Raw genomic sequence first — 14684 nt, 5'->3', positions numbered from 1 at the left:
ATGTGTTTGGGGAATTCTAGTTTAAGTACTATTTGTGTGTCATATGCATAGTTGTAGCATGTGAGATGAAAATCATTGATCAGTTCTGGTAATGATATCATGTAGATGTTGAAAAGCAACAGGTTCGCACTTAGGCCCTCATAACTTTTTGTCCACATAAGTTACCCACGCCAAATTTGCGTCCTTCTTTTTCCATCATAGGGATTCTAGAGGTACCCAGACTTTGTGGGTTTCACTGAAGGAGACCAAGAAATTAGCCAAAATACAGTGAAATTATTATTATTTATTTTTTTTTTTAAATGGGAAAAAAGGGCTGCAGAAGGTGGCTTGTGTTTTTTTCCCTGAAAATGGCATCAACAAAGGGTTTGCAGTGCTAAAGTCACCAGCTTCCCTGCTTTCAGGAACAGGCAGACTTGAATCAGAAAAACAAATTTTTCAGCACAATTTTGGCATTTTATTGGGGCTACCCCATTTTTACTATTTTGTGTGCTTTCAGCCTCCTTCCAGTTAGTGACAGAAATTAGTGTGACACCAATGCTAGATCCCAGAAAGCTAAACATTTCTGAAAGTAGACAAAATTCTGAATTCAGCAAGGGGTCATTTGTGTAGATCCTACAAGGTTTTCCTACGGAAAATAACAGCTGAAATAAAAAAATATTGAAATTGAGCTGAAAACAACAGCCATTTTTCTTTATGTTTTACTCTGTAACATTTTCTTGCTATGTCAGATTTTTGAAAGCAATATACTGTTACGTTTGCTGGACTCTTCTGTTTGCAGTGATATATGGGCCTTGTAGGTTCATCAAGAACCCTAGGTACCCAGAGCCCATAAATGGGCTGTACCATGCAATGGGTTTTCATTCTATACCGGGTAGACAGCAATTCATTTGCTGAAATATAAAGAGTGAAAAATAGGTATCAAGAAAACCTTTGCATTTCCAAAATGGACACAAGATAAGGTGTTGAGAAGCAGTGGAATTCCGGGGTGCCCATACTAGCATGTGAATTACAGAGCATTTCTCAAATAGAATTCTTTTTTACACAATGTCTTACATTTGGAAGGAAAAAATGTAGAGAAAGACAAGGGGTAATAACACTTGTTCTGCTATTCTGTGTTCCCCCAAGTCTCTGGATAAAAACGGTACCTCACTTGCGTGGATAGGCCTAATGCTCGCAACAGGAAACACAACTTGGACACATCACATTTTTACATTGTACATTGAAATATGATGTGTTTTTTGCAAAGTGCCTAGCTGTAGATTTTGGCCTCTAGCTCAGCCGGCATCTGGGGAAACCTACCAAATCTGCACATTTTTGAAAACTAGATGCATAGGGGAATATAAGATGGGGTGACTTGTGGGGCTCTCACTAGGTTCTGTTACCCAGAATACTTTACAAACCTCAAAATTTGGTTAAAAAACACTTTTTCCTCACATTTCGGTGACACAAAGTTCTGAAATCGGAGAGGAGCCACAAATTTCCTTCCAGCCAGCATTCCCTCAAGTCTCCCGAAAAAATGGTACCTCACTTGTGTGGGTAGGCCTAGCGCCCGCAAAAGGAAATGCCCCAAAACACAACGTGTACACATCACATTCTCCCCAAAAAAACAGACCTGTTTTTTGCAAAGTGCCTAGCTGTGGATTTTGGCCTCTACCTCAGCCAGCACCTAAGGAAACCTACCAAACCTGCGCATATTAGAAAACTAGAAACCTAGGGGAATCCAATATGGGGTGACTTGTGAGGCTCTCACCAGGTTCTGTTACCCAGAATCCTTTGCAAACCTCAAACTTTGGCTAAAAAAAAATAAAATAAAAAAAATAAAAAAAACTTTTCTCACATTTCGGTGACATAAAGTTCTGGAATCTAAGAAGAGCCACAAATGTCCTTCCACCCAGCGTTCTCCCAAGTTTCCTGATATAAATGGTACCTCACTTGTGTGGGGAGGCCTAGTGCTCGCAAAAGGAAATGACACAAAACACTATCTGGGCACATCAAAGTGATCAAATACAAAACTACCTATTTTTGCGGGGGTGGGGGGATTGGGGAAGGAAGAAGGCATCTGCGTTTTTGGTCCTGGGCTCAGCAGCCATCTAGTGAAACCTACCAAACCCAGACATTTCGGAAAACTAGACTCCAGAGGGAGTCCAGGGAGATGTGACTTGTGTGGATCCCCCAATGTTTTCTTACCCAGAATCCTCAGCAAACCTTAAATGTCACCAAAAAAAAAAAAAAAAAAAAAAAATGTTCCCACATTTCTGTGTCGGATCAATGCACTGGGAAAAATTTCCTACCACCCAACGTTCCTCTCAGTCTCCCGATAAAAATTATACCTCACTTGTGTAGGCAGGCCAAGTGCCTGTGACAGGGAAGTGCAAAAAACATGTTGAAATTGAGGGGGAATTAAAGTGGGTCCAAAGTGACAAGTGCAGCAGAATTTTTATTGATACAGAGAAGGCAATGCTGGGTGGTAGGAATTTTGTGGATTCCTGCAGATTTCTGAAGGTTCAATCACAAAAATGTGGGGAGAATGTGTGATTTGCAGCAAAGTTGGAGGTTTGTAGGGCATCGTGGGTAAGAAAATAGAGCAGGATACATGTGAAGCATACCACCCTGGAATCACACAGATGTTTAGTTTTCAGATGTGCCTAGGTCTCTTGGATTTTTCTACATGGCAGTGTCCCAAAGTCCAAAAAGTGCAGCCCTCACCATTCCAAGTGGGACAATTTTGAGAGTTAGCCAAGCTCTCATGGCCCAAATGTAAAACCAAAACCCAAAATGTCCTTTTGATTGCCATGGGATAATATGTTTTAGTGTGCAGGGGAAGAGCTGAAAGACTGTTACCCCCTTCAGTTCGGGTGGGGGCATAACCAGGGCCATACTGGTTTGTAGCCACCACCCAACTATTTTATATATTTTTTTATTCCCTGGCATCTAGTATGCTTTTCCCCCTCCCCAGGGAGTGGATCCAGGGTAACTGCCCATCAGCCCACGGGTGGGCAGTACAACTTTGGCCCCATTTATTTGGGGTGGGGGTATGGCCATACCCCCATCCTCTTATTTTGGAAAAAACAATCTTCCCTGGTCTCTGGTGGGCTTTCTGCCCCCCTTGTGGGCAGATGGACCTTCCAAAAATAGCTGCCCCCTCGGGGGGGACAGATATGGCCATCAGTAATGTGCTCCCCCCTCCCCCCATGGGGAGGGACCCTTGCTCAAGGTGCTGCCCCCCCCCAAACAAAAACACACATACACACACACACACACACACCAATTTCCCTAATAGAAATAGGCCGCTCTGCCCCCAAGGGGAGCAGAAATGGCCTAAAATAAATTTTCCACCCCAGGGGAGCGACCCTTGCCTAAGGGGGTCGCTCCCCACATATACAAAATATCAAATAAAAAAATTCCTGGTGTCTAGGGTTTTCTGCCCCCCGGGGGCAGATCAGCCTAATTACAATAGGCCGATCTGCCCCCAAGGGTGGCAGAAATGGCCTACAATAAATGTGCCCCTCCCCCCCCCCGCCCAAGAGAGCGACCCATGCCTAAGGAGAACGGAGAAAGGAGGAAAGGAGAACGGAGAAAACCTGAGAGAAGCACTAAGTGAATGTTTTGCTGTCACAGCGTAACCGCTTTCTCGCGGTCACTTTTCAACTTCAGCTGCTTACTTGTGGAGTTGCTCTGTAGCAACACAGATATCGTATAAGCGAGGTTATTCAGAAGAGGTTTAAATGGTTATGAATAAATGCTAAGGCAATAACTTGAACTCAAGGGAATATTTGACTATGGTTAATTTAAAATATGGACAAAAAGGGAAATTGTGTATCTTGGAAAGTTTTTGAAATGTTAAGTAACATTTCTTTGAGTGAATAGCGTGTTAACATTTCATTTCTTAAAACTTATGAAAGGCGCTATGATTTACTATTGTTCCAAGCGACTGCTGAATTTATAGTTGACAGATTCCGAAGAGTTCTGTGATTGATATTTCTCTGTAGTATCTGTGATTCTTGTTTCCGCAGGTCTCCTTCCCCGTTGTACCATTCCTTAACTCCCTACCCCCCCTACTTGGCCACTCTAAGACTCTGCGCTGTTAAGGCTTGTAGAGTTTGAGGTGCCAGGAGGTGGGCCTATTGGCAACAACGTTTGTACCCTGAGGATTTGGTATCGCTAACACCGGCAGACAAACCAGGAGGATGAGGAGCCGCGTCTGCACAAGGAGGACCAGAAGGAAGATCATGAGAAGAAGGGCTGGTGGAGGAGGGGTCAGGACCAGAAGATCAGGACTAGGAAGCAATGGCCAGTGAATAGAGAAAGGCCATGATTCTGAGGCGAACCAGAAGGATCGGGCGGATCCAGACTCTAGAGGACGACTGGAAGAAGCAGGCGGAACGTCAGGAGGAGGGCTAGGATGGGAAGGAAGAGAAGAGGACCTGAAGGAAGAGAATAAGGAAGACTATGATCATGATTAGAAGAAGGAGAAGGACCTGGAGGGGAGAGGCAGCAGTAGGTGGGGGATGATGAGGAGGAGCCAAAGGACCAGGATGAGGAAGACTGTCTGGAGGACTCAAAGGTGGAGAAAGAGGCCACTGTATTTCTTTGCCACATGTGCAAGAACATGCTCTTAGTCTGAAGCTATTCACATTTACTCTTCTTTGGTCAAAGAACTTTTAGAGGCCCCATCTTTCCAGCCCACTCAATGTACTGAACGCTATCCTCCACTATCTTACAATGTGGTCCGATTGTGACCAATTAAACCTAGAAAAGTGCTACTTTAACATTTTTCCTTGATGCCAATTTCATATTGTACAAAATTAGCAAAAATAATTCATAGCCTGTTTCTGTTCCTCATGATTGTGACCCTCATGCAATGCCCCTTTCTTCCCAAGTTATGGGATCCAGAAATAATGTCTTCATTTCCAACATGCCAATAGGACCTCATGTTTTTTAACTATTCCCAACAAGAACCCCCAGAATCCATCATGAGGAAATTGGGTTAATTCGAGGCATTGCATCTGGCTTCTTTCATCAACAGTGATGGAAGTGGATGGTGACCACCAGTGATGGAAGTAGATGGTGACCTCCAGTGCCATCACTAGGGTGAGACTCACGTTCATCTGCATTTCTTCTTGCCCACTTTGTGTCCCTTTCACCATGACTTTTAACACCATCACCATATTCACAGCCAAACAGCTGAGGGGAACTGAGCTGCGGAGTGGCACATTTGAGAGGAAACACTCACCCCACAAATGCAGCCACCTAATCTGAAGGAGAAGTGTAACACAGAAACTTGTAGAGGAGATGCCTTGTTATTACTTCACAGGTACTTGAGAAGCATGCTTTTGACTTTGTTCAGTCCCTCTGTATTTGTGGGTCTGAAATTTTCACCCCTGGAGACACTGGACTGCAGATGGCGTAACTCCACCTGGAGTTATCACTCTGGGTGACATACCTACGTGATCTCTTAGGTTTCAGGAAGCAGTAAGATGGCCAGATGTGATGAGAGATGAGCCTTGAATGTAATCGATATCTATGTACGCCACAATGAAGTACAATAAGAGCGGCGCAGAGCATGGGTACAAAGCTGACTACTGACCTGGGGTTATTTACATGAATCAACTCTTACTGCCAGCATACCCTAAATTACAGCATTACAGGCCCGTGCATGTGTGGATGCTCTTCACAAATCCTCATGTACATTTGTGACCCCCGCCAGTTGTAGCCGTGGACCCTTGCATGCACCCTTAAAAACAATTTCCTGGGACACCACTAGGGGGTCTCCCAAGTAAGGATTTGGGAACCTGCACTCGTATTTTTATAAAAATATAAATTAAACGCTGCCCTTGGGGAGAAGGCTTCATGGACCTAGGTTCAGGGGCAGTGGAAATATGCTATTTTGCAGCTGCTGTGATTTACACATAGTTATGGACTTGCCACATTTGACGTACAATCTATTGTCTGCTGCATAACCTATAGATTTTAACAACAAATATTTTGTTTCTAGCTCAAACGTATCAAAAGTTACTAAATATGTGTCTTCTCTTGCCACAAAGTGGAAGACCCTTTGCAAAGGTAGGCTGGTCTGGTTGCTTTTTGCAGCACTGCGCCACTTTGTAATCCCTTGCGCCACATTGTGCCTGCACCAGGCATAATGTATGTAGGGGGGCGTTCCCGTTAGGAGGCCCGTAAAAAAGGCGCAGTGACATTTACAAGCTGTCACTGCGCCATTTCTAGTGTAATTTATATTGGCTGCCTAAGGCAGGCATTAAAATGACGCTCCCATTGTTTTCAATGGTCCTCCTTTTACTTTGCAAGATTAGCGCCATAATCTTGGTGCTAATGTTGCAAAGTGCCACAATAGCGTAAACATTTTTGACGTCATTGTCATAACGCGCACCGTATTGTAAATACGCCACACACATGGTGTTGTTAAGGGGGCGCAACAAAGGTTGCGCATCATCAATGATGCATCACTTTCTTGTAAATATGCCCTGAAGTTTTACTATTTCTGCAGTTCAGAGGGCGGTGTTCCCAGCGCCCCCGCCGTGGGCCGAACATGGAAGTGAGATCAGTGATCTACGGACGCAGCTACAAAGAGAAACGAGTCTGAAGTGACTGCACTTGTGTCAAAGTCCGGAAACACCGATGTCGGTGGAGCCCAAACTCAGGGAGTTAAGCCCCAGGGACAGACCCTGCAGCCCCTCCTGATCAGTTCACGGTCCCCTGAACCATTTGCAATATTTGCTGAAGCGCAGGTTTGTGTTGGCGCTGTGTTTTGGGGATACCTAGCAGAACAGTGGCATGAACCCCGCACACAGAAATTGTATGAGCCGGACTGGAAAACCACTAACTAGTGAGTCACACTCGGTGGAATAAACCCGGAAGCTTCGATCGGACCCGGGACCGATGTTCTGTTCACCTGGAGGAACCGAACCTCGGCCGAACCACTCACAGCCCCATCAAGGGGGGGAATCGGGGTATCTCGAGGAGCAAAATATAATGGGGGGGGGGGGCAACAGAGGCAGAGAGAAGAGGATGAACGTGCAGTAAAGGTGAGGGGGAGGAGCTGCCCGTGAGAGAGGAGGGGACTGCTCGGGGGAGGGGGTGAAAAAATGAAAGAGAGGGAGGCCAGAGGGAGAGTACAGGGAGGGAGTAAAGAAGGGAATGCAGTGGATGGGATTTAAAAAAAAAAAGGAAAACGAGGGACCGCCAGACAAATGAGGGTGGGGGCTGGTTTAAGCTGATAAAAGCAGGGTTCATGGGGCAGAGAAAGACTTGGGGCACAAGGGAGTAAACGAGCAGGAGGGAGACAACACAGGAGACAAGGCAAACGGTACAATAGCGGGTGATGATGTTTGCTGAAGGGACACAGGAGAGAAGCAGCCCAAGGGCTGGGTGGTGGGGAGGGAGGAACAACAAACATTTGGAATGCATTAGGTATCACAATTGCTTGAGTAAGAGAGATTGGCATTGTAAATTCATAACTGGACTTTTCTTTCCACATAAATTGGTTAATCCTGCCTCATCATTTCATCTTTACCTGTCATAAAATTACAGTAGCCCTGCATATAACTAAAGCACTTCCATTTATCTTCTTCCCCTATCTGCAGCAAAGAATTAAAATGTTATTTATAATCCTAATTTAAACCTGCCATGCTAATTCCAATAGAATACCACTTTCACCACCACCACCACCATCAGAGGTGCCGGAAAAAAGACACAAGACAGCCACAGAGGAGAACTAAACTAGAAGGGTCACCCAAACATATCAAGAGTGTTCAAACAGTCATAGTGTAATAAGGATGTTAAGTTGGCCTGAACATGGGCGTCGTTAAAAGCCCGCAATACTTACAAAAGGTCAAAGCTCATGTGCGCACAACCTGAAAAGGAGGGGGGATGATGTGGCTTTGTGGGGATGTCTACGAATAGGTGTGAAATATGTGTCTGTGGATCTATTAGGGCAGTGCCATGAACGCTAAGTAGAGGGCACAATATGTGTTACAGGACGGACTGTCCATAACTGGAAGGAGCATTATATGCAGTGCACTACTTGAAATGGACATATTGCTATCGGCACTCAGTGTATTCTGGTGTGCCTGTTTGCTGTTAAGAACCGCCAGTAGCATTCCATTAATAGTACTGCACTCTTAGTGGTAATAGCAGAAGATGCCCATTTAAAAAGTTGAGAAGATTGTCTGTGCATGGCTGCCTGTGAACAGCTGCCTCTAACAGGTGTCTCTGAGGTAACGTGCCTGCTCAGGTGCACAACTGGATGTGCACAGCAGTAAAGCTGATAGTGGGGGTTGTCGGTGGATGTCTGTCTTGGCACATAAGTAAGGGACGTGTTAGTGCAGCGCTGTCAGAACATAAGTAGTTAATGACTATTGGGAATGGGGAGTGCTGCACGTCTGTCTCCACAAGGAATGGAGGGCCTTGTGCCAGTGCAGATCTGTTTGAGAGTAGGGCGTGTTTGTGTGCTATCAAAACCCAGCAGCCAATAAAAATTAAAACTACATTTCCCACGAGGCCTCGATATCACCCCAATCAGGGTCTACCCCTATATATATTTAAAAATCTCATAGTCCACCAAAGTCCGTCCTCTTTCTTTGCTGCTGCAGCACAGAGCTAAGTCATTACAACATTTTCTTAACTTTGTTATCTTGCAATTGAATCTAGTGCGGCCTGGTGCCTTCATGCCCTTTATTTGTACTCCGATTATATCTGTAGTTTTGTTTTTGTGAACATTACGTGTACTGTACTTACGCGCACGCACGCGCTTCTTTAAGAAGCCCTGCCGGCAGTTTCGATTCCACTTTGAGGGCATTGTTGTTTGTTTACTTGCGTACGTCTCTTGAAAAAAGCCCTGCTGACGAGGAGGTCTGAAGCAATTAAAGCCCTTTCCTCTAATTCGCCTCACTTGTGGGAACACGCGCATGCGCACAAGCCCTTCCGTGTGAGCGTGTTTTTTTCCCGGCGAGGAGACGCGTATTCCCCAGCCGGCTGTTTAATGCCGGATAAGTGTGCCTGCTTCACTTCAGCTTACGCCTGGAGGGGCTGTAAAAATACTGATAGAGCCTTGCTCGAGGGAAAACATTAATTTCATGGTGCTTCCCTGTAGGAGGCTGGCCTTGCTTATAGTGGGTACCTGATGGTACCTACACCTTGTGCCAGCTCCAGTTATCCCTTATTAGTAGATTAGTAGTGTTCTAGCAGCTTAGGCTGATAGAGGTAGCTATAGCAGAGCAGCTTAGGCTGAACTAGGAGACATGCAAAGCTCCTACTATACCACTTATATCATATAGCACTATATCATAAGAATCACAATACTCAGAGTTGCCAAAAATAAAGGTACTTTATTTTAGTGACAATATGCCAAATGTATCTCAGAGGATATACTCCCTTAGGAGGTAAGTAAAATACACAAAATATACACAAACCAAAATTAGGTACGTAAACAGTTAGAAAAGTAGTGCAAACACTGTAGAATACAATAGGATGCAATAGGATACAATAGGCATAGGGGCTACACAAACCATATACTCCAAAAGTGGAATGCGAACCACGAATGGACCCCAGGCCTAGTGTGTAGAGGGTCGCTGGGAGTGTAAGAAAACACTAAGGGTGTCCAAGATACCCCACCCCAAGACCCTGAAAAGTAGGAGTAAAGTTACCCTACTACCCCAGAAAGACAGTAAAGTCGAGATAGGGGATTCTGCAAAGGCAACAACTGACTGCAAAGCACTGAAGACGGGTTCCTGGACATGAGGACCTGCAAAGGAAGGGAACCAAGTCCAAGAAAGTGTCCAGGGGGGCAGGAGCCCACTAAACCCCGGATGAAGGTGCAAAAGGGCTGCCTCCGGGTGGAAGAAGCCAAAGATTCTGCAACAACGGAAGGTGCCAGGAACTTCTCCTTTAGTCAGAAGATGTCCCACGACGTGCTGGAGGATGCAGCGTTGTTTCCACGCAGGAAAGACCGCAAACAAGGCTTGCTAGCAGCAAGAGTCACGGTTGAAGATAATAGGTGCTGCCCGGGCCCAGGAAGGACCAGGAGGTCGCCCCTTGGAGGAGGAGACAGAGGGGGTGCTCAGCAACAGAGAGAGCCCATACAGAAGCAGGCAGCACGCGCAGAAGCACTTTAACAGACGTTCAAGAAATCTGAGCACGGCGAACGTCTCAACACAACAAAATAGGGTCCCACAAAGCCGGTGGTCAACTCAGCGAGTTGAGCAATGCAGGACGGAGTGCTGGGGACCTGGGCTGTGCATGAAGGAATCCTTGCAAAAGTGCACAGAAGCCCTAGCAGCTGCAAATCACACAGTACACAGGATTACTGTCTGGTGTGGGAAGGCAAGGACTTACCTCCACCAAATTTGGACAGAAGGACCACTGGTCTGTCGGGGTCACTTGGATCCAGCTCCTGTGTACCAGGGACCACGCTTGTCAAGATGAGAGGGGAACGGTGATGCAGAAGTTTGGTGCCTGCTTTAGCAGGGGGAAGATTGTGTCGACCCACAGGAGATTTCTTCTTGGCTTCCAGTGCAGGGTGAAGGCAGACAGCCCTCAGAGCATGCACCACCAGGAAACAGTCGAGAAAGCCGGCAGTCGTCTTGCTACTTTGTTGCGGTTTTGCAGGCGTCCTGGAGCAGTCAGCGGTCGATCCTTGGCAGAAGTTGAAGAGAGAGATGCAGAGGGACTGTGGTGCGCTCTTGCATTCGTTATCTGAAGAGAAACCTACAGGAGAGACCCTTAATAGCCCTCAGAGGAGGATTGCCTACCTAACCAGGTAAGAGCCTATCAGGAGGGGTCTCTGACGTCACCTGCTGGCACTGGCCACTCCAAGGTCTCCATTGTGCCCTTACACCTCTGCATTCAAGATGGCAGAGGTCTGGGACACACTGGAGGAGCTCTGGGCACCACCCCTGGGGTGGTGATGGACAGGGGAGTGGTCACTCCCCTTTCCTTTGTCCAGTTTCACACCAGAGCAGGGGCTGGGGGATCCCTGAACCTGTGTAGACTGGCTTATGCAAGGAGGGCACCATCTGTGCCCTTCAAAGCATTTCCAAAGGCTGGGGGAGGCTACTCCTCCCTAGCCCTTAACACCTATTTCCAAAGGGAGAGGGTGTAACACCCTCTCTCAGAGGAAATCCTTTGTTCTGCCTTCCTGGGACTGGGCTGCCCAGACCCCAGGGGGGCAGAAACCTGTCTGAGGGTTGGGAGCAGCGGTAGCTGCAGAGAAAACCCCAGAGAGCTAGTTTGGCAGTACCCGGGTTCCATGCTGGAGCCCCGAGGATGCATGGCATTGGCACCCCAATACCAGATTTGGCATGGGGGGGGGAGGGGGGAACAATTCCATGATCTTAGACATGTTACATGGCCATGTTCGGAGTTACCATTGTGAAGCTACACATAGGTATTGACCTATATGTAGTGCATGCGTGTAAGGGTGTCCCCGCACTCACAAAGTCCGGGGAAATTGCCCTGAACAATGTGGGGGCACCTTGGCTAGTGCCAGGGTGCCCTCACACTTAGTAACTTTGCACCTAATCTTCACTAAGTGAGGGTTAGACATATAGGTGACTTATAAGTTACTTAAATGCAGTGTAGAATGGCTGTGAAATAACGAGGACGTTATTTCACTCAGGCTGCAGTGGCAGTCCTGTGTAAGAATTGTCTGAGCTCCCTATGGGTGGCAAAAGGAATGCTGCAGACCATAGGGATGTCCTGAAACCCCAATACCCTGGGTACCTGGTATACTAGGGAACTAGAAGGGTGTTCCAGTGTGCCAATCAGAATTGAGGAAAATGGTCACTAGCCTGGTCAAAAGCACAGATAGCATAAACACTGAAGTTCTGGCTAGCAGGGTCCCAGTGACACATATCAAACACACTGACAAATGGGGTTTCCACTATGAGCACTGGGGCCCTGGCTAGCAGGATCCCAGTGAGACAGTAAAAACGCCCTGACATATACTCACAAACAGGCCAAAAGGGGTGGTAACAAGGCTGGAAAGAGGCTACCTTCCTACACTCCCTCCTCGTTTTGACAGGCACAAACCTGTTTCACTGTGAGGCACTTGGGTTTTCCCCCCATTCTACTTCTGTGCATTTGGGACCTCATATATATTATAAAGCACATAAATATGGCCCAATTCAATGATGACCAATATGGGGAGTATGATGCTGGTCATTATGATCAGCACATGGAGGAGCGCCTTGTTGAAGCCTTTAATTTCCATGTGCAGGACTTAGTTAACAAAGCTTTGGTCAAAGCTTTACGTCCCTTTGACAGCCTACCTTTAACTTTGGATTCAGGCGCTTCGGCGTAGGCTCGGGGAACTCCACCCCTGTAGAGGTCAATATTCCTGAGCCTAACCGGTTATCTGATGACCTCCTAGACCAGACCGTTAACTCAGTCTTAAATTATCATGAATATGGGCGTTTCATACTCTCTCAACACCCTCTGGGCAAACTAGCCAACATTCTGACTCAGATTCTTCCACTTCGGATAAGTCCCCCGTTCAGGACAAAGTACAGGGTAAACGCAAGGCACATCACGCCAAGGATCCTGAGACACATTCTCTGGGGAAAAACTTACAATTTGACCCCGATTCCATCATACACCCTTGTTCCACTGAATGGGTTCCATGTCAGGAGGTGGCAGAGTATGTGCAGTCTAGACTGTGGAAGATTTTTGAGAAAGACATCAGGAATACCCTCCGCTCTGAATGCCCCCGTCCAGCACTATCAGGCAAAGTCGCGGAGACCCCGGAACTTGACCCACACATGGTGACTTTCTTTAAAAAGTACGAAAAAGACCCCAAGAAGGGTATTGACAGGGACTGGCGAGGTTGCAAAGACAAACTGTTAGATATTTCTGGCCCTCTTACCAAAATATTAGATTGGCTATTGACCCTGAAATTTTACTGGAATGGGCCCAACGAGCCACGTGCCTATTAGGGAATGCCAACTGCGCCATTTCTACAGAACGTAGAAAATCCCTCCTACTACGCATAGACCTGAAACTGACCGAATTGGCTCAGGCTGATGCAGGACCTTCGGCTAATGGACTCCTGTTTGGAGACAGATTTGTCAAGGATTTGGCCAAATATGTGGCTACATTCTCAGCCCTAGATTAAGCTTCAATAGTGGCTTTCAATAGTGGTCTTCAATAGTGGCCTTCAATAGTGGCCTTTTTTGCAGGGCCGGGCGTTTTGGAGGTCGAACGTCAGGCCGGTTCAGTCCTCAGATTTCCAGACCATATTACAGAGGCAGAGGCTCCTCAAATTATCAATCCAACAGCAACTTCTACCTGGCGAGAGGTCGTGGATACAGAGGGCGTAATCCCAGAGGACCTCATGGAGGAGGACAATATGTTCAGGCCTCCTCCCGGCCAGTTAATTCTTCTTCTTCATTTACGGAAGTGGTTCTGAGGGGCAGAGTGGGCCTGTTTGTACACAATTGGTCCTGCATCATTCAAGATGCTTGGGTACTGGAAACCATTCACGTTTACCATCTAGAGTTCTATTCAAATCCAGAACAAATTTCCATTCCCCTCCTTTCCTTTCCCCCCGATCCCCAACAAGAGCGCTCTTTCATAGATCAGGAAGTCAAAGACTTACTTCAGAAAGGAGCAATTGTTCATTCTCTTCCCCACCCTAGAGGTTTCATCAGCACAATCTTTTTGGTTCAAAAGAAGGGAGGGGGTTCTCGATTAGTTCTCAATCTTCAGCTTTTCAATTCTTGGATTGTCTATCGACTTTTCAAGATGGAGGGCATTACTCTACTTCAGGATTTCTTGTTGGAAGGGGATTAGATGGTTCGGCTGGACCTCAAAGACGCTTTTCTTACAATCCCCATTTTTGCTCCTCATCGGAGATGTTACGAGTTTTCCGCTCTTCCCTTCGGGCTGTCTTCAGCCCCCTGTGTTTCACCAAACTAATGCGTCCAGTTGTTCAATGGCTTTGAGAAAAAGGTGTTTATCTTATCATTTATCTGGACGACATTCCAGTCATAGCACAAGAAGAAAGCCTAGTACTTCTCCATCTCTCGTGGGCAATTAAATTGCTCCAGGACCTGGGGTTTATCATAAATACAGAGAAATCCCAGTTGGTTCCGGCCCAACAGATAGATTCGATTTCAGCCCAATTGAAACTCCCATTGACAAAGAGACTGGCCATCAAGAAGGAATTGAGGAGAGCGTTGTCTGCTCCTTCGATTTCCTTGAGGGTTCTTGCCTGATTGGTTGGCCTCTTAGAATGAAGATCTTACATCTCCAAAAGAGTCTTTCGTATTCGGAGCAAGTGATGCTGTCCCAGGAAGCCCGAACGGAAATTCAATGGTGGTTGACTCATATGGATGCCTGGAATGGCAGAGCAATTTTTGCATTGATTCCTGAGATAGTCATAGAGTCATTTGCCAGAAGATGGGGCTGGGGAGCCAGATGTGGGCAAGCGGAGACGGAGGACGCTGGTCCCCCGAAGAACTCCAAATGCATATCAATAGTCTGGAGCTTCTGGTCGGCTCTTTTGCGGTGAAGACGCTGGCCCCTGACCAGAATCAATGTTGTATCCTTCAGAAAATGGACAACATCTCCGCTGTCAGGTATATAAACAAACTGGGTGGGGAACACAATCCAAGATGTTGGCAGAAATTACAAAGGATTTCTGGCACTTTTGTCTAGCCCATCAGATATCT

The 14684-nt window shown here is 46.6% G+C and overlaps 1 protein-coding gene across 1 annotated transcript in view; it reads right to left on the bottom strand.

Annotated features, from left to right (window-relative positions):
* Positions 1–14341, bottom strand: part of LOC138246798 (uncharacterized) — a 58656-nt gene extending 44315 nt beyond the window's left edge. Inside the window, exons 1-3 of the mRNA XM_069201560.1 lie at positions 14259–14341; positions 4181–4424; positions 3617–3675 (exon numbers count right to left, since the gene is read on the bottom strand). Coding sequence (XP_069057661.1) covers positions 3617–3675; positions 4181–4424; positions 14259–14341 — 386 coding nt within the window. The remainder of the gene's footprint in view (positions 1–3616; positions 3676–4180; positions 4425–14258) is intronic.
* Positions 14342–14684: the final 343 nt, after the last annotated feature.

This window comes from Pleurodeles waltl, chromosome 7 (genome assembly GCF_031143425.1).
Source record: "Pleurodeles waltl isolate 20211129_DDA chromosome 7, aPleWal1.hap1.20221129, whole genome shotgun sequence".
NCBI lineage: Eukaryota > Metazoa > Chordata > Amphibia > Caudata > Salamandridae > Pleurodeles > Pleurodeles waltl.
The sequence above is the reverse complement of the archived record's forward strand: the minus strand, read 5'-3'. Positions and strand labels throughout refer to the sequence as shown.